This window comes from Ascaphus truei, chromosome 9 (genome assembly GCF_040206685.1).
Source record: "Ascaphus truei isolate aAscTru1 chromosome 9, aAscTru1.hap1, whole genome shotgun sequence".
Classification (NCBI taxonomy): domain Eukaryota; kingdom Metazoa; phylum Chordata; class Amphibia; order Anura; family Ascaphidae; genus Ascaphus; species Ascaphus truei.
Genome location: NC_134491.1, coordinates 40,088,311 through 40,116,088, shown reverse-complemented (window position 1 = coordinate 40,116,088; position 27,778 = coordinate 40,088,311). Strand labels below are relative to the sequence as shown.

The 27,778-nt window shown below is 41.5% G+C and overlaps 1 protein-coding gene across 1 annotated transcript; it reads left to right on the top strand.

Moving 5' to 3' along the window:
* Window positions 1-13,422: 13,422 nt before the first annotated feature.
* On the top strand, window positions 13,423-23,298 carry LOC142503233 (uncharacterized). Its single transcript, XM_075615393.1, has 4 exons — window positions 13,423-13,471; window positions 13,835-14,242; window positions 16,432-16,680; window positions 23,294-23,298. The coding sequence occupies exons 1-4, from the start codon at window positions 13,423-13,425 to the stop codon at window positions 23,296-23,298; spliced, it is 711 nt and encodes a 236-aa protein (XP_075471508.1).
* Window positions 23,299-27,778: the final 4,480 nt, after the last annotated feature.

Here is a 27,778-nt window from a genome sequence, read left to right as displayed (position 1 = left end):
GCCTGCACTCTGACCAATGCACGGCCTGCACGGAGCCTGCACTATGACCAATGCCTGGCCTGCACAGAGCCTGCACTTTGACCAACGCCTGGCCTGCACAGAGCCTGCACTTTGACCAACGCCTGGCCTGCATGGAGCCAGCACTCTGACCAATGCCCGGCCTGCACTGAGCCTGCACTCTGACCAATGCCCAGCCTGCATGGAGCCTGCACTATGACCAATGCCTGGCCTGCAAGGAGCTAGCACTCTGACCAATGCCCGGCCTGCACTGAGCCTGCACTCTGACCAATGCCCGGCCTGCACGGATCCTGCACTTTGACCAATGCCTGGCCTGATCGGATCCTGCACTCTGACCAATGCCCGGCCTGCACGGATCCTGCACCATGACCAACGCCCGGCCTTCATGGTGCCTACCAACATCCTGACCAACGCCGCACCTGCACTCTGACCAATGCCTGGCCTCACCCTGACCAATGCCCAGCCTGCACCCTGATCAACACCCAACCTGCACCCTGATCAATGCCCAGCCTGCACCCTGATCAATGCACGGCCTGCACCCTGACCACGCCCAGCCTGCATGGTGGCTGCACCCTGACCAAAGCCCGGCCTACATGGTGCCTACCTAAATCCTGCACCCTGACCAAGGTAATACACCCTGAGAAGCCCTAACACCGACATCAATGTGACCGCCCTAGGAGCCGGGCAGGGAGGGTACATCATTTTTTTGATAAACTATTTAAAATGAAACCACGTTATGATCACTATTTCTGTAAGGTTTCCTTACCCGATTATTTGTTATTACTTCTACATTGTTTAATATTTCTCGGTCGAGTAATGCATTTTCCTAGTTAGTTCTTCAATAGTTTGGGTCATGTAATTGTCTTTTCCTGTTTGGCAGATAATGTTCCTTAAATGTGATCAGTAATATTTCACTTGTGTAACTCATACTTACACCTTCTTCAAACTTAAAGTTATTATAAATATCCAATGCTTGCTCCCTCACAACATGCCCAGGTATTGGTGATCTGACTTTATCATGTCTCTGCTTCTATGGCCACAAGATACTGTGGAAATGTCTGCTTTTTCCAGCTCTTTGCCACATTGCCAGACAGCTGCAGGATGGATGGAGTTATTATACATCCATTACTTACAAACTTTCTCGGCTGCACTGCTCCGTACAGTATGTGTTCTGCTTCCTGCAGCAATGTTACCTCTTTCTTCTTCTCATTCGGCACTTCTGACATACAATCAATTTGATCTTTGTGTGTTTATAAAGGAGTAAAGTATACAGTATGAATGAGAAAGATAACCAGTTTAATAGCTCTTTACACACTCTCTCTAGGTGACCTAATCACATCTCTTGGGTCAAAATATCACCTCTATGCTTATAACGAAAATGTACTTTTCAACCCCTGACCTTACACCTACTGTACAGACCAAAGTCTCTGAATGTCTTCTCGCTATTTCATCCTGGATGGTCCTCTGCCGGCTCTAATGTAACATGTCCAAGACGGAGCTCCTCATACTTCCTCCCAAGCCTGGCTCTACTGTCCCTTCTATATTACTGATGGGGGCACTATCCTACACCCAGTATCACAAGCCCGCTGCCTAGGGGTCACACTTGACTCCTCCTTCACATTCACAATGTAGCTAAAACTTGTCGTTTTTTCCTCGGTAACATCGCTAACATACCTTTCCTCTGTTTCTCTACTGCTAAAACTCTAACATAGGCCCTCATTCTCTCCCGTCTCGACTGTTGCAACCTTTAACTGTAGGCCTTCCGGCCTATCACCTGTCTATCCTACAATCTGTCCTAAATGCTGTTGCTTGAATTCCTTTATTCTCTCCTTAATCTGTTTCAGCATCTCTCCTGCTGATATTTCTCTCATGGCTTCCGATTAAATCCCATATTACTTTCAACAAATAAAAATATCACTTATGAGCACATTCACGTCCCAGACAGGTCTGCAAACCTGCCTTTTGCGAGTATCTCTTAGCATGCAGTGATTCCACTGCAGCTGTGGATTCTGGGTAATGGCATGCAAATGAGCACACAGTATTACTTGAAAAATTCTCCTCACTTTTTTTTTAACTTAAAGGTTTATTGGGTTTACACAAAATATACAAAATATTCAGATAATATTACATTTCATCTAATTTTTTTAAATGAACAAACAATATCCAGTGATCGCAACCCGTCAAAATCCAGGGTGTGGGGGGAGGAGGGGTGGTAAGGGGGAAGGGGGCAGGGAGGGGGCAGAGGTTCTCTCATCTTTTTGGTCCATGTCTTCAATCTTTTGTAATTTCCTTGTAGTCTTCTTGTGTCTTATCCTCTCCCGTGCCATCTCGAACACCTATTATCATCACTAGGGTCTGGTTTTGCCCCCTAATCTTCTATGTATTTTTAAACTATGATTCTGTCAGTCAGAGGAGAACACAATTATTTCTATCAAAGCATAACTGTGGCACCGTTCACCCCTGGAATATCTGTTTGGCCAGCCATGGATGCCAAACTTTTAGAAACTTAGCGCCATTGTCATTAACTAAGCTGGTGCGTTTTTCTATATGGCTGACAAACCAAATTCTATTTCAAATTGCAGCAATGGATGGCATTTCATTTTGCTTCCATAATGCTGCGATCTCGCATCTCGTTGCTGTTGCAAAATGAGCAACTAATTTATTTTCGAGACTGGCTAAGCCCTGAGTTTGTCTGTTCAATAGGAAGAGCCACAGGTCCATGGGAATGGTGAGGCCCAATATCCTCTGTAGCCAATCTCCAATCTGCGCCCACAGGGGCACAACCCGAGGGCAAGACCACAGCATATGTAGCAGATCCGCTCTTTCTCCACATTGTTTAAGGCAAAATGTTGAGTAACCCGGGATCAATTTTGATTATTTTAGTGGGGTGAGGTACCATCTCATTAACACCTTATATGCGTTCTCCTTTAACGTTGTGAAAATCGAGCCCGTAGCCACCGCCAAAAAAATCTCATCCCCTTCCTCCTCGTCTGATACCTCTCCCAAGTCCAACTCCCATTGGGACATACAGTATACTGTAACTTTCTGGAATACTCTGAGCTTGAACAGGTCACTTCCTTGTACATTTGAGAGATTAGTCCTCTAGTGTGTTTCCAAAATACAAAGCTTTTTGAAATGTGTTAATGCGGGACGGGGCAACTTGTAGAATGCCCTAATCTGAATTGGGGATGTCTGTGTCCAACTTAATTTGCTCAAATGTTTTAATATTGCTTCTACCCTCTAGATGTTTGAGTCTTAAAAACCCTTTTTGTTTCCAAATCGAAAAATCCCTACCATTCAGACAAAGTCAGGGTTGTCAAATAGAGGGCTCATTAAAGAGTTGTTGGTAGTCAGTGAGAACCCTAATTTAGCAGCCCCCCAAACTGCTAATGAGCAGGTCATCGAGGAGAGCGGTTCTCGTGTGGACACATGGGTCCTTATGGGTAGCCAGATTAAATCATGAAGCTCCCGAGAGGCACACATATCCCTCTCTATCGCCACCCAACGTTTAAGTGCAGGGCCGTCATGCCACTGTGCAATTTGACATAATTGGGCCACATTGTAGTATGCTAACAAGCAAGGTACCACTAGTCCCCCTGCTAATGTCGGGCTTTGTAGGATCTTCCTCCTCACTCTTGGTCCTTTATAATTCCAGATGAATTTTGCTATTAAGGACTGTACCGAAAGTATGTTCATCCCCACTACTGGTGCTGGGAGAGTGTGCTAACACTTAATGTCGAGTTGCAGGGCTGGTGGTGCATATCATTCAATGTTGGTTATGGAACAAGGATTGGCACACCGCGCAGGTACAGTACCACTGGTGGCTGGTGTACAGGTTTTAGGAACTCTACATACTGTATAAGTGGTGCTGGCAAATTACTCTTAACCTATGCATATTTTTTTATCACATTATGTGGCCTTGGTCCCCCCCAATTGTATTTTGGTGTTTTATGTGTGGGATTAAAACATGGGACGGTAGAGTATGTGGGACGTCAAGAAGGAGAAGGGACAATTAGGGATTCCACCAGTCAAGGATATGTCACATCATTATTGAAGACCTATTTATTATGAATATCTCAAGGTCCTCTCCATCTATTCTGTCTCATTGCATGGCGTGTGTGTTGGTTGTATACAGCAATCAAAAGAATTGGGAAAGATATCATGTTACTGTCATTTTCCCAGGCCCACCATGGGGTTTGCCAGGGGCCCGATTGGTTTAGTTGACTGAGCAGTTTAATACATGGATGTTCGGGCCCATTAATACACCTGGCAGCCTCCCCCCCCCCCACCCCGCCTGTTCTTCTCCACTTCCTGTGTGTCAATGTAAATCTGTTATATCTGAAGTGGTAGAAATGTATCTCCCTAAAAGATCTGCATTACACGTAAACATTGCTAAAATAATAACATTCATGACAGATGCTTACAGAGAGAATATGAAATCTTTGATGCACTTCAAAGTACACGTTTCCTTCAGTTTGCATGTAGAGTTTTATGACTTAATTCTATAATGCCAGCCTGATAGAAATCAGTCCCAGATTCTCAGCCGTGCCATTCTCTCTGCCCCCACTTATACCATGTGCCCTCGCGCTCCTTACTTTAACCCACCTGGAGCAGGGACTTCCCTTATACAGAATGTTAATGTTATAATATTTATATACAGTATGGTATATCGCTGTTGTCTTTCACATCCACTGTACAGTGTTACACATTTTTTTGGTACCTTATAAATGTCCATAATAATATATCACCTATTTTTAAAGGCTATAAAAGAGTTACATGTACAGTATATTGGTAGGGAGAATCTTTATGAATGCCAACATTTTAATATTCAATTTACAGCCCACAAATTCTGTATTTTCTTTCATTCTCCATATTTTTTATAACTCTTTATTTAAAAATGTCCACATTTTCTTTAAAATAAAAGGGTACAGAAAATAGAAAAGGGGGGTGGGGTACATACAGTAAGATGAATAAACATGAAGCAGCACCTTTCATAAACTAGTATGAACAAAATGAAATGCTGAAAAAGGCCAACCGGGTTATATCTGATAACAATATGTTTATCTCTGTATATTTTTTCCTGATAGAACAAAACTTAAATATACATAATAACAGTAATGAAAGACATGAACATAACAAAATACATGTGTCTGTATGAAATATGCTAACATTTCTATACTTTTAGTGTATAGTTTGCCAAAGAGCATCACTATTTATGGAAAATTATTCGAAATTCCACCCTTTAATCTATCTCTAAAACAATTTTCCTTGCTCTTAAAATGTTCTAAAGTACCACTTACAGGCTGCTATTGCATATGACACCACGGAAGTGATTTGTAATTTGGCAAATGTACCATTACTAAATAGTAGTATTAATGTTCCATTTTCTCATGTCAAAATCCTCCCGTCCCCGACCCTCCCCTCCCTGGCCCTCCCCTCCCCGGCCCTCCCTGGCCCTCCCCTCCCTTGCCCTCCCCAGCCCTTCCCTCCCCGGCCTTCCCCTCCCCTCCCTTGCCCTCCCCAGCCCTTTCCAGCCCTTCCCTCCCCGGCCTTCCCCTCCCCGGCCTTCCCCTCCCCTCCCTTGCCCTCCCCTCCTTGGCCCTCCCCTCCCCGGCCCTCCCTGGCCCTCCCCTCCCTGGCCCTCCCCTCCCCAGCCCTCCCCTCTCCGGCCCTTGTGAAGTATGGAGCATATTCTGCACAGATGGTCCATAGGTGCTCGCGTTGTACAATAAGTGTTGGACAGTATATGAAGGTACAACGTTTAGAAGCGCTGTTCCTTAGTATCAGTATCTTTGTACCCCTTCTATATTCCTAAAAAGTGAAATTCCCACATACTCTTTAATTTATTCCTATTGACATTTTTTGTGATTCCTTTTTCTCCCCTGGGAACGTTACATTTTTCTCCTTTGCTAGATGTATACATCTGTACTGGATGAGTACAATAAAAACGTATTAAATAATAGCACAGTGTGCTAAGTACTCATAGAGGCGATAGGTAACCAATGGAAATTAGCTAGGGCAATGGGCTACTATGCCTTCAGCCAATTTTTGGCATGCTGGGCCACTATACCCTTGCCTATTTTGGCTCGCGTGACCTCTCTAGAGGCATATAGTGGTATTCATTGCCCTAGCTAATTTGCATTGTTTACCCATCACCTCTAGGAGTAATTAGCACACTGTGCTATTATTTAATACGTTTTTATTGTACTCATCCAGTCTGGGCGAATTATTTAAATGCATACGAATAAATAGTGTTTTTAACTCTTTAATTATGCAATACATCCTGGACCAGTACCACTGTTTTCTTTGGCTTCCAATACTTTTGTTTAGGTACTTTCCCTTATACAGATATTGAGTGCACGCTACAGGAACTTATCCGGTTGGTAGTGCCTATACTCCACCGGTGTTTTCGTTCTCTCTTGTAATCAATTACCCTAGTGCACCTGTCTGTATATGTGACCTTGTGTCATACCTGGTTAAGCGGGTTCCCCCAATTCTCTTAGACATCAATAGCAACAGTCAACTAACAATATATGTAGCGATGTTTCAGTGATTTATTTTTTGAATGCAAACACATGGTAAAAGTACATATTGATCAGCTCTCAGGCAGCTACAGATTAACTTGCCTCATTATTGCTTTGCAGTTATCAGATCTCCAGGACACGGGGGTCTACGTATCAATGTGTATCTGTGCGGGGTCTATGTATCAATGTGTATCTGTGCGGGTTCTACATATCAATGTGTATCTGTGCGGGTTCTACGTATCAATGTGTATCTGTGCGGGGTCTACGTATCAATGTGTATCTGTGCTGATGGATCTGTGTCCCAAAAACATGTTTCTGTCTGAAACGCATCATATTTATTGGGGGTATTTCTGCGTGTTGTATGTGGAATTAGGCACATGCTGCTCTGGTGTTCTGTGCTGAAAGAACATCTTATGCCACCTAACATGATGGTGAAAATGGAAGGCTGAAAACCGTCACGAAAAGTAACACAAGACGCACATTTCCTAACACACAGACCTGCGCCAATAAGTTAATGTAACTCCGCACCTAACTTCGCCCCTTGTTCGATAAATCCCTCATCTCATCGCAGACAGGCGCAAACATATCAATAAATGGTGCAACTAAGATTAATAAATAGATACATTTCATCGCAAGTTGCAACAAAGTAAGGACTTTGTGCCAACATTTTGCCTTTGATACATAGAGCACTGTCATTAACAAATGTTCCCTAAATAAAGGGATTTAAATAAGTAATTTAAGCTTTGGGGGCTATACTGGCACCCACTTAATGACCAAAGAAAAACACCTACTAAAAGATTCACTCACATGAGAATGATTTAATAATAACATTATAATGGTGATGCCTATGTTGGGTTTGCTTATTATAAAATTACCAATGATTAATTTTGCAACACAAATTCTGACAAAACACATTATTAGATTATTTGTTTTTAAAATTGAGAACATCACGATCAGTTGTAAAGACAGTGTGTACTAATTAGATGAATAATATACTGAAATGTTAATCATCTCATACAATGAGTTGCTCAAAATCTTCTTTAAAAAATGGACAATTTTTCTAATCCACCATTACATGTTTTTGATTTGCTAATTGGGGTGAAACTCACACAAACTGTTACTTTTATGTTACTTTTACACATTTTCTAGCAACATTAAGGCTCTGACAATAAATAGTTTCTATTGTGGGAGTTTTATTTATTTATTTCACCAAGGAAATTTACTATATAAACAAATTAATTAATCAGCTCTTCATTTACTTAGCTTTTAACTTAAACATTCCTGCTTCTGTGAACCTGAATTGTATTAGTGCAAAACCTCTTTTTCTGTCTTCTGAAATATCGCACATTAGTAATTATTTGTCAGTGTCCTAGCTGTAAAAATAGGACACAAAGTCATTCACAAAAAGCACTGGAATTACTGTAGCAGAAATCAAGGCCAGTAAACCTAAATAAAGTTGTTGCTACTTAGAGTAGGGATAAAGATTGTATAAACACTGCTCACCTTAATAATCAAATGCTAGGGTAAAAAGTGGTGCATGGGATTATTAACAAGTAGATAGGATTGGTCAAAAGATGACCAACAGAAAGAGATCCCATAGGTTTGCACTCAACTGATATATACCTCTGAGTGTAGATTATATATATATATATTTTAAACCATATGGGTACCAGGAGGTTAAAATACAAAACAAAAAATTATTTATTAAATACTAATGGGTACACATCTAATCAAAAATAATTAACTAATTTAAAAGTAATCTAAAATCTCTAAAGAAAGTGATAACGGAGTAGGTCGGCAAACACAGTGGGGTGTATGGGTGTATAGCATTAGGGGTATATGCAGTACAATCACGGAGGTACCATATGTAAGTGACCCAATTAGGCGACGCACAGACTGATGACATCAGCCGGTTCTTTTCGTGGAGCGTGAGACGGAGCATGAGGCATCCCCGGTGATCTAAGAGCTACAACTCGGATATGGGTAATATACGGCGCACTGTTTACACACAGCATACTCATTAGAGTACTATCCCTCCACTATGAGGAGTATATAAACGAGGGATATTTAGCTGCTATTTGTCCAGTGACGCCAATCTGATAGTCCCTGTGATACAGATGCTTGTGTGCACATAGGCTAATTTAGCTAGCACACCGCCGAATTACACTATACGGACCTATATTATATAGTCTATAGGCAGTGTCACTTACATATGGGACCTCCGTGATTGTACTGCATATACCCCTAATGCTATACACCCATACACCCCACTGTGTTTGCCGACCTACTCCGTTATCACTTTCTTTAGAGATTTTAGATTACTTTTAAATTAGTTAATTATTTTTGATTAGATGTGTACCCATTAGTATTTAATAAATAATTTTTTGTTTTGTATTTTAACCTCCTGGTACCCATATGGTTTAAAATATATATATATATATATAATCTACACTCAGAGGTATATATCAGTTGAGTGCAAACCTATGGGATCTCTTTCTGTTGGTCATCTTTTGACCAATCCTATCTGCTACTTAGAGTAGTATCAACTGTAGGTAGAAAGGGTAGAGAAGAACCCAGTATAGCACTCAAGTTCACCCTCTGGTGATTAGTGTATGGTTTAAAATAAACTTTATTGATACAACACATATATAAAATAATGGGTGTTAAAATGACGTACTAGAGGTCGTGGGATCGAAATACTGACAGCCATAGGGCTCGCAATCAATATAATAGGTGTCTCCTGTTGTGTATCGATATCACACAGGAAACTAAGTCCTTATAAAAAAAAAAAACCTCAGTGAGGGTAAAGGTAGGGTTAATACGACGATGTACTATATTACCAGGTCACAATAGGCAATATATGCATACAGTAAACCATAGGTGGTAATGGAGTGACTGGTAGTGACTGGTGTACTGAAACAAATATATTGTGCACCAGTAGATCTCAATATGCAGTCTGGAAAGCCTTCCTCATAGGGTATATATATATGCACGCAGTGTTGTGTGGAGCTGTTCACAGTAAACCCTCAGGGGTTAACAATGTAGGCATATAATACCCTATAGAGACCTCTGCAACACTGTCACAATAGGTAATAGTAGGTAACAGTACTTAGAGTGAAAAGGTGGGCACCCTCATGTGACCAGCTATGCACACTCATAAACACTGCATGTGAGGAAGTAAATGCTGTATGTAATAGTGATATTAGCTTGATAGCAGTATTTAACAGCACATATCTACCAAGACTGCAGAAGTACTAAGTGGGGAGCAATAACCCTAACATTAGAGCATGATAGGAGGCTTTAGGTGTCCGTCGGGGCACCAGTAGCCTGTGTAACAGCGCGGGCAGGACACCGCATTAAACCGCGATCAGAGCCATTAATGCGGAAATGATTTCAGCCCTGCGCGTGCACGTGTGGAAAAATAGTATCAACTGTAGCCTGGTTATTTCATAACTATTTTTATACTAAAAAGCAAATGTTAAAGCAGCATAAATATCATATACATGTATTTAGTTACAGGTGTTCTACCTGGGTACTTAAAGAGACATCTGCATCAGATTGTGCTGCGGCTTCCTATTGGCCCATGGGAACAGTGAGGCTTGACTGCCATATTCATTTACTGAAAGGGGAGGAGAACATTGGTAAGTAAATCAGTATGGGCCTCATGCAGTAAGCGACGATTATGTGAAATCGGCAAGCTTATCGATTAGTCATGTTATTGGCGTTTTTCCCTCTCCGTATGCAGTAAGTGCCGAATACATTCAAAATCAACCAGAAAACAAATCCGCCCACTCTCACGATGATGAGCCGATCACACACAGGTGTATCGGCGTGCGTGGCGGGGTGCTGTTAGGTTGCACAATCACAAATCTTGCTGAATCAGGCGAAACAAGCATGTTTTTGATTGCGCGCCATATTTAAAGGCAACGTGTACTGCTAATCATTCTCTGTGTTGTTGGGAGTGAGAGAGAGAGAGAGACGCACAGAGCTGGACGATTGAACATTTGCATATTGACTGAGAGACTTGTTGTGTATTGGGTGAGCTTTGTCCTTTGTTGTTTTGTTTACATCTTTGTCTTGTTTTATATGTGGAAGTGGGTCGTGTGATTGCCTGTACATTTCTTGTCTGTTTTTTGTGAGTGCTGGAAGTATGCCCGCAAAGCGTGGGAAGAGTGATGCTGGTGGGAGTGGGAGTGCTACTCGTGGGAGTACGCGTCGGAGTGAACGTTCTGTTCAGGGGAGTGATGTTGCTGGTGCACCGAGTGGTGTTGCTGGGAGTGGGAGTGCTGTTGTTGGGAGTGGGAGTGCTGGTGCTGCGAGTGGTGTTGCTGGGAGTGGGAGTGCTGTTGTTGGGAGTGGGAGTGCTGTTGTTGGGAGTGGGAGTGCTGTTGCTGTGAGTGGGAGTGCTGGTGCTGGGAGTGGGAGTGCTGTTGCTGTGAGTGGGAGTGCTGGTGCTGGGAGTGCTGGTGCTAGGAGTGTGAGTGCTGGTGCTAGGAGTGGGAGTGCTGGTGCTAGGAGTGGGAGTGCTGGTGCTAGGAGTGGGAGTGCTGGTGCTGGGAGTGCTGCTGGTGGCGCAGTTGCTGATGGGGTGGATGGTGGTGGCGTGCTTGCTGGTGGCCAGCTTTTGGAGGCTCTTCCATTGGAAGAAGGAGAGTCCAGTCAGCACCAGCCAAGCTCTGACCCTAAACCTGCTCGGAAAAAACGTGTGGAGAAGCCACGTAATCCTCGCTTCAATGACCAGGAAAATAGGGCTCTTGTCACTGGCATTCTGGAGCACTATGACAGTATATATGGACATTTAGTAGGTAAGTGTAACTTTACATTTATTATTCAAATACATGTGATCCTAGGTCATCTGAGTTTTGTTCATATGCAAATATGGGTACACAATATCTTTCTATGTTCATTAGTGTGGAAACACAGCTTTTTATCATGCCTTACAAGGACAAATAAACACAGGCGGTCAATTTGCCAGAACTGCATACAATATGAATGCAACCTTGCTTACATGTATAGGTTTAGTAGTGAATGCTCATGTGCTGCACATATTACACATAAAACAGCATGTTTGCTATCACTTGGAACAGCTAGCAGTGTAGGAAACTGGTGCTTATATTATTATTCATTTACCTCATATCTTTTATATGTTTTTCAAGGGCGGACAAGTGCAGCAAGCAAAAAAGAAATGTGGGACACAATAGTCATTGGTGTCAATGCCTGTGGGAATAGTGTCAGGGACAAGTATCATTGTCGGAAAAGATTTGATGATATTAGGTCCAAATTGAAAAAGAAAATACAAGACCAACGCGTGCATGCTACTGGCACTGGAGGTGGGCCCACACCACAACGTCTCATATTGACTCCATTGGAGGAGCTGCTTCGGCCAAAATTACTTACCGTCGTCGTGGAAGGCTTGGCTGGTGACCGTGACATTGGAATTTATCCGTCACAATTTCCAGCAGGTGATAAATATTACTGTACTAGGCGTGTCGTTGCTTACAGTTATTTTGCATAGTTACACTGCTTTTTATACTGTCTTCACAATATAAGCATACCTGCATCTATATATGTATATGTCTGATTCTGTATATATATATCTCAAAATAGACATATATGTAGTAGTCCTACTAAAAGCAGTAACTAATATAGCACGTGCCATTGCGTGCTCATTTACATGTGAATTCCCAAAATGCATAGCTGCAGTGGAAGCAATTGATGGTGGGCGAAGATGGGGAACAACAGGGTAGTACACGTGTAACACATGTTCATGAGAAATTATTAGTAGCTACAGGTACAGAACAGAAATATGTATCATGTTATTGTGTATTTTATTGATTTTACTCCGACAAACATGACATTACTGCCTATTTTAAGCATGCATCAAAGAAATTGCATGTAACGGCCTACAAACATCACTGGCACTAACACATCTATAGTTGCTTATGAAAAGGTCCATTTTTGCTTTATGTCATATACAGACAGCATAATGAGGCACACGTAGCATATGTTATGTCATTGTTTTCATAACTTAAACACTGCAGATGACTACTTAGCTCATCTACCATTGTGTTAAAGCAGCTGCAATTAATATCTCATCACAGCATACACTTCAACAGAGGGGGTGGGGTTCAGCACACACACTAATTACAGCCTCATTTCACGGTCAACTTAGTTCACACCATTTGCACCTGTTTCAAGTCATTGAAAGGTGTGGCTGATTAGGCTTTTTGGGGAAGGGAATACCTTTCTTACAACCTGAATAGCACAACTGAAGTTAATCACACTCATTTGAAAGCTTAACTCTAGCTACTAAATGCCCCAACAACTCATTACTTATCAAAGCGTACGTCACACATTAGTTCACTCATATCTATAGTTGAACTACTATCAAAGACACATTATCACACACTGCATGTGTTGTCTTGTTGAGTCACAGCCACATTCAGGTGTGCCACATCTTCGATTAATGTACCACACATATCCTCTACCAAAAACAACACTTTTTGCAATATGACCACCTTCATGATAACCATTGTGAATGGTCATCTCATGATAGTTATGTACATTATGATACTGATATCACTACACAACATATGATTTTTATGTACTCATTTAATCTATTTATCCTCACGCATTACTGCAGCAACATAGTATGTTGTATGTTAGGGAACTCAAAAATTCTAAGTACACAGGCATGTACAGTGTTATTACAACTATTTATGTTCACTTTCACACACATTTTCGGTTAAGGAACTGATGTTGTTAGTTAATCATAAATACAGAACATACAATAAGTGTTTGTTCAATATTTACACATGTAAATGTAAAACTTATGTTATTGTTATATATAGTTGCCCCTGGAGGACATGTGTCACCTGAGATGGAACAAGTGTCTTCACCTGGGTCAGCCAGCTCAACACTACTAGAAGGTGAGTGTATCATTTGCTGGCCATATAATATGTGCTCTTCTATATGTTATGTTGTCATGTGCATTATTTGTTTTGCACATCTTCTTTAAATAGGATTACTTAGTGTCAGTGAAAATTAAGTGTAAGGCAACATGTATTGTGTTAGTGATGTTAATTATCATGTAGGACTTCTGAGTTTAGAGCAACTTTTCATTCATTCATATTTCATACTGAGTCCAAACATTATTCGTAAGTCAAGGTAGTTTTTAATGAGGTTATAAAACGTATGCTAACATGTTAGGTGTTACTTAGGACATAGTACAATTACATAGTAACACAGCATACATTAACATGCCATTTAATAATGTGTACATTTCTTTTTAGAACATCATGGTGATGAGGATGATGAGTATGATGAGGATGACGCCACAGAAGAGACTGAAATACAATCATGTGACCATGAAGAGGTGCCAATAGAAACTGTTGTACCGCCAAATCGTCCATCAACTTCCACATACGATGCAATTGTAGCTTCAGAGGGAAAAATAGTGGACGCAGAAAATCGTCGCCATTCAGACATGATGACAGTGCTGGAAAGGATGATTGGACTGCAGGAAGAAACAGTATCACAATTGGCACATCTCCACAGAGTCTTCATTGAAGTGCCTAAACAGTTGCAAAAAATCAACACCTCATTCGAAGCATTAGTTGTTCAGCAAACACAAGCTAATTACTGGAGAATGACTAATGTACCACAATTCAACACCTCCCAGCCAGGATCTGTTCATGCAGGTCAGTTTTCACCACATTCATCTGATATTCATTCACCAGGCCCAAATGTTACCGGTCAAGTAGCAGAGATTGCTGTGCAGGTTCCTGACGACATACTACCACTGCCATCTGTACAAAATCAGCAGCTGACACCTACAAAGGAGCCCACAAAAACAAAATACAAGCAGTTACTACTGACCAGTTTTTGGTCAAAAACAACAAAAGACACACATGAAACAGACCAACCATCACTTGTGCAGTGTCTACCAACTTGCTCACATGTGTCACTGGGCACAAGCCCTGTCCGTGAACAGTCACTACCCAAAAGCCCTGTAGGTGAATCGCTGCCCAAAAGCCCTGTAGGTGAGTCGCTGCCCAAAAGCCCTGTAGGTGAGTCGCTGCCCAAAAGCCCTGTAGGTGAATCGCTGCCCAAAAGCCCTGTAGGTGAATCACTGCCCAAAAGCCCTGTAGGTGAATCACTGCCCAAAAGCCCTGTAGGTGAGTCACTGGCCACAAGCCCCGTAGGTGAACAGTCACTGGCCACAAGCCCTGCCCGTGAAGTGCCAGAGGCCACTCAAAGTGGCTCTGTTGTGCCTAAAGTTGGTGGCAAAAGAAAAAGGAAAATTCAAGAGACAACAAGCAGGCCTGTTACTCGCTCGCAAAAGGAACAAAAAAAATAAATGTTATAATTCAGAAAATATGTCTTTGGCCTTGTTTTGTTGACTTCACATTATCTAATTACTATTGTATGTATGCTGAAGACTGTGTTGTTTCCAAACTTTCAACTATGTTCTTGTACACGTGAAGTTTTGGAAATGTTAACACTCATAATTAATTGTGTTATAAATATTTATGTTGTAATCGTCTGTTCAGTAATGGTCCACCAGGAGCCAGTTGCTAAGTTTAGAGAAGCTGCCATTGACTTTGCAGCAAAACATTGCATTTGGGTGTGTTAATTGATGTAAGAATTGCATATGCATATTAGTCACATGCAATTATTAAAACACCTAAGTAAGTGCAAACATCTTTCTTGTACGTGTACAGCAGGATTATGTGTAAATTATTACTTACCTTTGCCTTGCTTGGCCATTGTAATTTTGTCCTTTAATCAGTTGTGTGTTCGTTTCTATAACATCTCAGAATGTATAATAATATATATACACACACACACACACACACACACACACACACTGAGTGAGTGTGAGTGTGAGTGTGTGTATATATATATATATATATGTATATATGTGTATATATATATGTATATATGTGTATATATATATGTATATATGTGTATATATATATGTATATATGTGTATATATATATGTATATATGTGTATATATATATATATATATATGTATATATGTGTGTGTATATATATATATATATATATATATATATATATATATATATAGTACTATATAAACTGGTATACACAAACTAATACACTTCATGCTTCCTTGTGAAAGCACACTATTTTAATAATACAGGCCTAATGTTTGAGAAATATCCTAAGTATGAGACTCTAACAGTATTGTGCTTAAACAAATGTTTATTACTTAATTCAATCATGTTTCTCACCATTTAAATAGGTTTCATACAAGGTATACTTAATGCCATCAATGTTGTGTGTACTCCTGCAATATAAAAAAAAAAAAAATATTATATATAAATATATATATATTTTTATAAGAGATATATTTATATATATATATATATATATATATATATATATATATATACACACGTATTTAAACTCATGCAGACAGGGAGTTAACCAGACTTTCACATACACACAGAAATGTAAGCGGGGAAAAAACATTTCTTTTTGCAGGTGTGTTTTTACTGATATGCCTGGCTAAGAAATATTTTCACACACTGGTCTTTGTTAGTTTTCAAAAAAACACTATGTGAACGCATTCACAGTCTAGGGATGTTTTTCACAAACGAGATAAAAGAAGGAGAAATGTTTCTCCCACAGTCCCATATCACGAACCACAACTGTTAACCCAATTAGACAAACAAATCCAATTGGCGTTTGAAATAAGGAGTCAAAGTAGTTACTTTTGTTGACCTTGACAAGGAAAAACAGGAGTTTGTTAGCCATTCAGCACATTCATTTTGATGAGCAAATAACACAGACCTGCACACAGCTTTTGTGCTACTCAGACATGGCTGATGAATTCGTTAACAATATTAATCCCCTTTTAGGGTATAAGTACATGATCTGTGAAGCCATCTTGAACAGTCGCGGACAGAAAGCAAGCACACGCCAAATCGATGATTTCATTCGAGCAAAATATCCTTATTACCAAGACCGTAAGCATGCACGGAATTTTAATTCCTCAATAAGATTCACTTTATCAAGTAATGACTTTTTTGAACGTGACCAGGATAAGCTACAACACACCTATGGTTTCTGGAAGATTGCCCCGGAAAAACAATTTCTCCTGAAAGACGGCACTTATATTGTCGTGAAAGGCATATTTATTCCTAATGGCAATAGCAATGTATCCGCTACTACTGATCCGTTTGAATCGATACGTGCTGCAATATCTGCAGCCTCCATTCCTGAAACCCACATTGTACAAGAACAAAAGTACTATGATTATGTACCAAGCCTTTCAGCTGAAATTGCATTGGAATGGGAACCGGAAGAAATGAACCTACCTCCCGACCAATTATTTGAAGAAAGCAGTGGCGATTCCTATGAGCGCATCCTGGAGGAGATATGTGCCATACTGGATTCAGCGGTTGGGTTAAGCGTGGATGAAAATGGCTTGCATTTCTGGAGCGACCAGTTGCAGCCAGGCGAAGAGTTAATTCTAGAAGAATGGTAAATATAACAATCGTTATGCGTTGACTCTGCGTTTAAATTTTTTTTTTTTTTGTAACCACCATTTTCACTTTCAATGCGTGGATACAGCGTAACATTGCAGACTGCATAACATGTAGCGATCACAAACAAATTGTTTCCTAATACAATATAGTAGGACCTGAAAGAGTAGTACACATTGCTGACGGAATAAATATACGTACTTTCCTATCCCTTTAAACATATTAGCAACATTTTACCATTACTCTAACACATACCTGTTTTGTTATCATGCAACATCTACAACATTGAAAACCGGGTCCACCACGTATGACGTGGGACCCTTGTCATGGGCCAAGGCGTCCTTAAAAAGGATTAGTGATGTAAGTCCCGCCCCCAAGCGACGTGCGCGCCTCAAAGCCTATTGGCTGTCATGTTTTGTTATAGTAACGGTAACTGCAGTGTGTGATGCGTGCGGCTCAGTGTTTGTAGGCGTACCCTGGGCGTTAGCCGAATGTTAATTGAGTGGGAGGAGTGTTAGCGTGCGTTTCACGCTGGCTTAACATGACGTCACACGTATTGCATTTGCGCATTGTGTTATCGGCCGTGCTTTCTGTTCAAACACGTCTGTTTAAAAAGAATACAGATGTACTCGTTTAGAACGAATGTAGTTTCGTCTTCATTGTATTTGAAATAAAGATGTTATGTTTACTGGTATTTTCAACATGTATTGAACGCACAACGTACGCTTTGTTTTGCGCATGCGCTAACAGTTAGTGGAGCCAAGCGTGAAGTGCGTGCGCACACAAAGATGTGCGCGCACATCTTTCAGTATACAGGCAACGTTCACTTCTTATACATAGTTATGCCTGCTACAAATTTAAAGAAACATTACATACTGATGAACAGTTTTACTTCTAACATATAAGTGAGTGACGTGTGTATCTACACAATCATATAGAGCTGCGTAACGCGTTGTCACGGATGCATATCTAGTAAGGTGCCATCTTTGACCATCATGTGTTTGCTGTATTTCAGAGATGTCGGGGAAGATACAATCGGATCAATGTATGATTTCAGAAGAGTCTACCTTTATATGAGATGATTGTGAGGAGGAGCCACCGACTACTATACTACATATGGAACTAATTTTATATTGCTTGCAGCGCTTATTAACAAACAATTAAAAATGTGATACCCTTATGCCTATATTGCATAAGCACTTAATTAACATAATGATGTTGCAAAAGAGTGCCTCATGAATTTTTATTGAGTGTTCTTTAATGACTACTAACATTTTATGACATGGTGTGTTTTATATATAACAACCATTCCCACTCTGCTAACACATTTGTGTATTCTAATATGTAATGGAACGTATGACTGTCGAAACTATGTAACAATAATAATAATAATATGAGCATGTTCATGTATAGGGCTGCTAGTTGTACGCAGCGATTTACAGACACATGTTTCAGCCTGAGGTCCCTGGCCCGTGGAACGTACAAATGTTTTTTTGCCGCATGAGGCACAGGGAGATAAAGTGACTTGGCCAAGGTCACAAGGAGCCCACACCGGGAATTGAACCAGACTCCCCTGCTTCAAACTATCAGTGCCAGTGTGTGTCTTTACTCACTGAGCCACTCCTTCTCCCAATGTAAAGGACACTTACAACCAAGTAGCCATTTATTTTTAAAATCTCTTGTTACATGGGTATGTAGATAAAATGGTTTGGGACTGTAGCAAATAATGTTACTGGCCAGATGTTATGGTCCCCTCCAATGCATGATGTTCTGAATATGACATCACCATCATGTTATGAAGTACGTTTCTGTGTATATTTCATTAACCTAACTAACTATAGTTTACTGTGTTTATTAATCGTTTAGAAATACATAGTATAGTCAATATGATGATATAAGCTACCATAATAAAGCTGGTGTTATCATTTGTCGGTGTTATACATGGATCCTACACCAATTGATAGAGACACAAACAGTTGTCTTAAAAAGTGTGTCTATGCTAGTGATGAATGTGCTCCCGTAAGTAAACAAATAAGTACAGTTATCCCCTTTTCTCCAACCACCTCTATATTACATTAATGGAAATTATAAGGAAACATACATAAAATGTGATGAAATGTGAGTAATCATTTTGTAATACAATGCACATGAAAGCTCAAGAGTAGCTAAATGCATATACATGATACAGAAAGTACATATATGTAACATTTGTGTTTAAACCAATATGTTGGGTTTTTAGTTCCAATAATTATAGGAAGATTGAGGTAGCCACATCTTATGAGAGATGTCAGCAAATATACATACCATGATCAGTCATACTGGAGATATACCTATAATGCAAAGGAACAATATATAAATTGCAAACATTGACATGCCATCTTCAGTACCGTAAACAACACAGCAAAGTGTGTATTTGGTGTTAAATGTACAACACCATGTATATTTCATGACATTCAAAATGTAAATCAGCCTGGTGTACACATCATATGGATGTACATGTTACACTGCACCAATAACATTGTATGTAAGCATACTAGAAGCATGAATGATTATGGGCATAATATGTGTTTTGTCTTAGCATAAGGAATAACACAATGCTAAAATATTATTGCTTTGTTACCCAAGTTGTATTCACATACACACAACTAAAGTACAATTGAAGAGGGATTATATAACCTGTGCAACAATAACATACCGGTGCCACATCCCTTTGTGCACACAGCAGAGAAAAGAAAGGTGTGCAACCCATATTCATCTGTGTCCTAACAGAAGGTTATATAAAGAAACATTATTGTTAATATAACATAATTAAACTATAAAAGTAGTACTAGGAACATATGAGTTTGTACTTACAAGAAAAAAATGAATTGATGAGATTCTGTCGTGTCTGGCCACCACTGGCTGTTTGTTCATTTTCAGCAGCTACATGGGTGGGATGCTCGTCTACCAAAGCCTCAGCTAGGTCTGACTGTACATTGTGCCTGAGTGCAACATTGTGCAAAATGCAACAGGCAAGGATAATATCAGACACTTTTTGAGGCTTGTATAGAAGAGCCCCACCAGTTCTGTCCAGACACCTAAACCTGGTCTTGAGTAGGCCAAATGTCCTCTCTATAACAGATCTTGTAGATATATGGGCTGCATTGTACCTGTCCTCTGCTTCAGTTTGAGGGTTTAGCACCGGAGTCAAGAGCCACGGCCTAATTCCGTATCCTGAGTCACCTATAATGAATGGAGCACACATAAGCTGACATTAGTGATCAAATTGTACAATGCCAACATTCCTAAATCAACATGTGTTTTGTGTTAGAACATGTAAATATGTACTCACCCAGCAGCCAACCAGGTTCAAAATGTCCCTCTTCGAACGCATGGAAGACTGAAGAGTTCCTCAGGATAGAGGAATCGTGACTGGAACCAGGGAACTTGGGTACCACATGCATTATCCTCATCGTGGCATCACATACCACCTGTACATTGAGTGAATGGTAGTGCTTCCGATTGCGGTACACATGCTCACTCTGACTAGGTGCAATCAAAGCAACATGTGTGCAATCGATTGCACCCAGCACACATGGTATCCCTGCTATATTATAAAAGCCAGTCCTGACTTCCAGCCACTCTGTCGCCTCTGTAGGAAAATGAATATAATTCCTAGCGCGTCTATTGAGTGCATAGAGAAACTGGGTCAAGGCCCGCGAGAATGTAGATTGCGAGACCCCGCCCACTATGCCCACAGTTGTCTGGTATGACGCGGAAGCAAGATAATGTAATGAGCACAGCATTTTAACAAGCCCAGGGACTGCACGACCTCTGGCTGTGAAAAAATCTAAATCCCCCCTTATCTCCTCATAAAGAGCTAAGATTGCTGCTGAACTCAAACGATAGCGACTTACAATCTCCTCCTCACTCATCCCATCTAACAGGGTTCTCTCCCTGTACAGACGCGGACGAGGCACAAGTTGTCTCCTCTGTCTTCTCCTCTGATCTCCTGTCCCTCTACCTGTCCCTCGGCCTGTCCCTCTCCCTGTCCCTGTCGTATCCGCGTCACTGTCACTGTCCCTCGGTGTGTCCCTCCCTTGCCCTATATGATTGTCTTCATCATCAAGCATGTCATAGAAAAGAATGTTCCTCCGTCTCCTAAACATTCGCAACATTTTGAAATGAGTAGCTGTGAATGAGCAGGTAATGTGCGTCCTTTAAATAGGTATGTGATGATGTCAGGTGACATAGTAAAATGCAAGGTGTTACATTAACATAATAAAGTACTTCTGTGGCAAGCTGTGTGCACTTGTTGTTCTAAGTATTTGTTGTGTGTATTCTGCAGGGAATGATGATATTTGGCAATGATGTGACGTGAAGCTTTGTACAAAGATTGCTTGCAAATAAATAGTTGCATGTGCAATGCATGTAACACTTGTGAACGCAAGAGTCAGTCATGTAATGAGACAAAAAGGCTGAGATTGACGTGGGAAAAGTTTTGTGTAACATGTGTAATTATCCATGTTATTGTGACATGTTGGCAACAATGAATAGTCGTGTGCATATGCATGCATTTGTGTAAGGAGGATAGTTGGTATAGAATGAGTTTACAAGGTGTCCCAATGATGAATTACTGTACATGTGTGTATAAGTTAGGTTGAAGTGCTTGTAATGCAACGGTTACAATGTAAACATGCAATGTGATTGAGCGTCCAATAAGTGACGTCATGAAAATAGGGAGGACCCAAAAGTATATGTAAACATGAGAATACAGATGTACATGAACGTTTAAAGATGCGTGTCACATTACAAGCATTGTGTAATGTAAAGGAAGATGAATATACTGTGTATGTGTGACATGTGTGACATGTGTGACATCATGTAAATAATTGTCGCTGAGTTGAGTAAAATGTGTGATATGATGTGAGGTTCTCCTTTAAGAGTGTAGTATAGTATTTTCCCTTGCCACATCATCACATGATGAGTAATGTGACCCGCAAATGCTGAAAACATGTAAAAGTCGAATGTTATGCAAATAAGACACGTCAGCTGTGACACAATGCAGGGAATGCCCCCACACTGTAATGCAAATCCCCCTTGTATTGTGAGCAATGAAACGTAAACAGTACTATACTGTTATACGTCCCCGCTCCATTGACTTCCATTGATGTACAGAAGATGTTTTTTGTTCTAAGTGCCGTTCCGGCAGCCTTAGCGATCGTTCTCCCGTCCAAAATGCCAACTTTAGTTGGCGGGAGAAATCGGCCATAACATCTCAATTTCGTAGTGCCGATCAGCCCCGATAAGCTGTTTTTTTTTGTTGAATCCAGCCGATTTAAAAAAGTGGCGATCAGTGTCGAAAACAGGCTTATCGGCAGGCGACTGGCCATAACCAAATTATCGGCTCCGAAACCTGGCGATATGAAGCACTTATCGGCGCTTACTGAATCTCAAACCCAATTTTGGCTATAACATGGCCATATTTCCCTTATCAACGCTTACTGCATGAGGCCCTATGTCTCTTGGAAACCATGGTGTTCCTGAAGCCAAATCTTCAGCTACACGGCTGTATAAAAAAAATCAACAACATTTTTATAAAATTCAACTATATCTTACCTACCACCTACCACCTACCACCTACCACCTACCACCTACCACCTACCACCTACCACCTACCATCTACCACCTACCATCTACCACCTACCACCTACCATCTACCACCTACCATCTACCATCTACCACCTACCACCTACCACCTACCACCTACCATCTACCATCTACCACCTACCACCTACCACAGAGAAGGAGTGGCTCAGTGACTAAAGACACTGACTCTGGCACTGAGTTTGAAACTGGTTCAATTCACAGTGTTGGCTCCTTGTGACCTTGGGCAAGTCCCTTTATCTCCCTGTGCTTCAGGCACCAAAAACATAGATTGTAAGCTGCACGGGACAGGGACCTGTGCCTGCAAAATGTCTCTGTAAAGCACTATGTAGAACTAGCAGCGCTATACAAGAACATGCTATTATTATTATTATTGTTTACCAATGTAAAGAATAAGAACAATACTACGATAAATCTCACCTATTGGTCTAAATTCCCACTTACAGTAATAGAGACAAAAAGAAAATGACTCAACATAATGTTCTAGAATCTTTAACTCCTAAACTGACCCTTCAAGCTCCATATTAACATATTAACTTATTGCATGTGGTCTTTTGGCTCCTCCAGCCCACTGTGATATATCCAACAGCATGACAACAAAATCACTAAGCTGGGACAGAGAAAGCAGTCAGCGGAACGTCTATGTGCTGATACAAGAGAGCGCACATACTAATGTGCAGTACTGTCTGATAGACCACAAGAGAGCGCACATACTAATGTGCAGTACTGTCTGATAGACCACAAGAGAGCGCACATACTAATGTGCAGTACTGTCTGATAGACCACAAGAGAGCGCACATACTAATGTGCAGTACTGTCTGATAGACCACAAGAGAGCGCACATACTAATGTGCAGTACTGCCTGATAGACCACAAGAGACCGCACATACTAATGTGTAGTACTAAAAGGTGTTTACCTTGACGAGGTAATACCGGTATACACATACACTCCCAGAGAGGTAATACCGGTATACACATACACACCCAGAGAGGTAATACCGGTATACACATACACGCCCAGAGAGGTAATACCGGTATACACATACAGTACACTCCCAGAGAGGTAATACCGGTATACACATGCACACCCAGAGAAGTAATACCGGTATACACATACACACCAAGAGAGGTAATACCAGTATACACATACACACCCAGAGAGGTAATACCGGTATACACATACACCCCCAGAGAGGTAATACCGGTATACACATACACCCCCAGAGAGGTAATACCGGTATACACATACACGCCCAGAGAGGTAATACCAGTATACACATACACGCCCAGAGAGGTAATACCGGTATACAGGTACACGCCCAGAGAGGTAATACCGGTATACACGTTCACACCCAGAGAGGTAATACCGGTATACACATACACGCCCAGAGAGGTAATACCGGTATACACGTACACACCCAGAGAGGTAATACCGTTATACACTTACACGTCCAGAGAGGTAATACCGGTATACACATACACGCCCAGAGAGGTAATACCGGTATGCACATACACGCCCAGAGAGGTAATACCGGTATACATATACACGCCCAGAGAGGTAATACCGGTATACACATACACTCCCAGAAAGGTAATACCGGTATACACGTACACACCCAGAAAGGTAATACCGGTATACACATACACGCCAAGAGAGATAATACCGGTATTCACATACACGCCCAGAGAGGTAAGACCGGTATACATATACACGCCCAGAGAGGTAATACCGGTATACACATACACTCCCAGAGAGGTAATACCGGTATATACGTACACACGCAGAGAGATAATACCGGTATACACATACACTCCCAGAGAGGTAATACCGGTATACACATACACACCCAGAGAGGTAATACCGGTATACACATACACGCCCAGAGAGGTAATACCGGTATACACATACAGTACACTCCCAGAGAGGTAATACCGGTACACATGCACACCCAGAGAAGTAATACCGGTATACACATACACACCAAGAGAGGTAATACCAGTATACACATACACACCCAGAGAGGTAATACCGGTATACACATACACCCCCAGAGAGGTAATACCAGTATACACATACACCCCCAGAGAGGTAATACCGGTATACACATACACGCCCAGAGAGGTAATACCAGTATACACATACACGCCCAGAGAGGTAATACCGGTATACAGGTACACGCCCAGAGAGGTAATACCGGTATACACGTTCACACCCAGAGAGGTAATACCGGTATACACATACACGCCCAGAGAGGTAATACCGGTATACACGTACACACCCAGAGAGGTAATACCGTTATACACTTACACGTCCAGAGAGGTAATACCGGTATACACATACACGCCCAGAGAGGTAATACCGGTATGCACATACACGCCCAGAGAGGTAATACCGGTATACATATACACGCCCAGAGAGGTAATACCGGTATACACATACACTCCCAGAAAGGTAATACCGGTATACACGTACACACCCAGAAAGGTAATACCGGTATACACATACACGCCAAGAGAGATAATACCGGTATTCACATACACGCCCAGAGAGGTAAGACCGGTATACATATACACGCCCAGAGAGGTAATACCGGTATACACATACACTCCCAGAGAGGTAATACCGGTATATACGTACACACGCAGAGAGATAATACCGGTATACACATACACGCCCAGAGAGGTAATACCGGTATACACATACACGCCCAGAGAGGTAATACCGGTATACACGTACACACCCAGAGAGGTAATACCGTTATACACTTACACGTCTAGAGAGGTAAAACCAGTATACACATACACGCCCAGAGAGGTAATACCAGTATACACTTACACGCCCACAGAGGTAATACCGGTATACACATACACTCCCAGAGAGGTAATACCGGTATACATGTACACACCCAGAGAGGTAATACCGGTATACACATACACGCCCAGAGAGGTAATACCGGTATACACATACATGCTCAGAGAGATAATACCGGTATACATATAAACGCCCAGAGAGGTAATACTGGTATACACATACACTCCCAGAGAGGTAATACCGGTATACACGTACACACCCAGAGAGGTAATACCGGTATACACATACACGGCCAGAGAGGTAATACTGGTATACACATACACTCCCAGAGAGTTAATACCGGTATACACGTACACACCCAGAGAGGTAATACCGGTATACACATACACGGCCAGAGAGGTAATACCGGTATACATATAGACGCTCAGAGAGATAATACCGGTATAAACATAAACGCCAGAGAGATAATACCGGTATACATGTACTCGCCCAGAGAGGTAATACCGGTATACACGTACCCACCCAGAGATGTAATACCGGTATACACATACACTCCCAGAAAGGTAATACCGGTATACACGTACACACCCAGAAAGGTAATACCGGTATACACATACACGCCAAGAGAGATAATACCGGTATTCACATACACGCCCAGAGAGGTAAGACCGGTATACATATACACGCCCAGAGAGGTAATACCGGTATACACATACACTCCCAGAGAGGTAATACCGGTATATACGTACACACGCAGAGAGATAATACCGGTATACACATACACGCCCAGAGAGGTAATACCGGTATACACATACACGCCCAGAGAGGTAATACCGGTATACACGTACACACCCAGAGAGGTAATACCGTTATACACTTACACGTCTAGAGAGGTAAAACCAGTATACACATACACGCCCAGAGAGGTAATACCAGTATACACTTACACGCCCACAGAGGTAATACCGGTATACACATACACTCCCAGAGAGGTAATACCGGTATACATGTACACACCCAGAGAGGTAATACCGGTATACACATACACGCCCAGAGAGGTAATACCGGTATACACATACATGCTCAGAGAGATAATACCGGTATACATATAAACGCCCAGAGAGGTAATACTGGTATACACATACACTCCCAGAGAGGTAATACCGGTATACACGTACACACCCAGAGAGGTAATACCGGTATACACATACACGGCCAGAGAGGTAATACCGGTATACACATACACGCCCAGAGAGGTAATACCGGTATACATATACACGCCCAGAGAGGTAATACTGGTATACACATACACTCCCAGAGAGTTAATACCGGTATACACGTACACACCCAGAGAGGTAATACCGGTATACACATACACGGCCAGAGAGGTAATACCGGTATACATATAGACGCTCAGAGAGATAATACCGGTATAAACATAAACGCCAGAGAGATAATACCGGTATACATGTACTCGCCCAGAGAGGTAATACCGGTATACACGTACCCACCCAGAGATGTAATACCGGTATACACATACACCCCCAGAGAGGTATTACCGGTATACACGTACACACCCAGAGAAGTAATACCAGTATACACGTACACGCCCAGAGAGGTAATACCGGTATACATATACACGCCCAGAGAGGTAATACCGGTATACACTTACACTCCAAGAGAGGTAATACCGGAATACACGTACACGCCCAGAGAGGTGATACCGGTATACACATACACACCCAGAGAGGTAATACCGGTATACACATACACTCCCAGAGAGGTAATACCGGTATATACGTACACACGCAGAGAGATAATACCGGTATACACATACACGCCCAGAGAGGTAATACCGGTATACACAAACACGCCCAGAGAGGTAATACCGGTATACACGTACACACCCAGAGAGGTAATACCGTTATACACTTACACGTCTAGAGAGGTAAAACCAGTATACACATACACGCCCAGAGAGGTAATACCAGTATACACTTACACGCCCACAGAGGTAATACCGGTATACACATACACTCCCAGAGAGGTAATACCGGTATACATGTACACACCCAGAGAGGTAATACCGGTATACACATACACGCCCAGAGAGGTAATACCGGTATACACATACATGCTCAGAGAGATAATACCGGTATACATATAAACGCCCAGAAAGGTAATACTGGTATACACATACACTCCCAGAGAGGTAATACCGGTATACACGTACACACCCAGAGAGGTAATACCGGTATACAC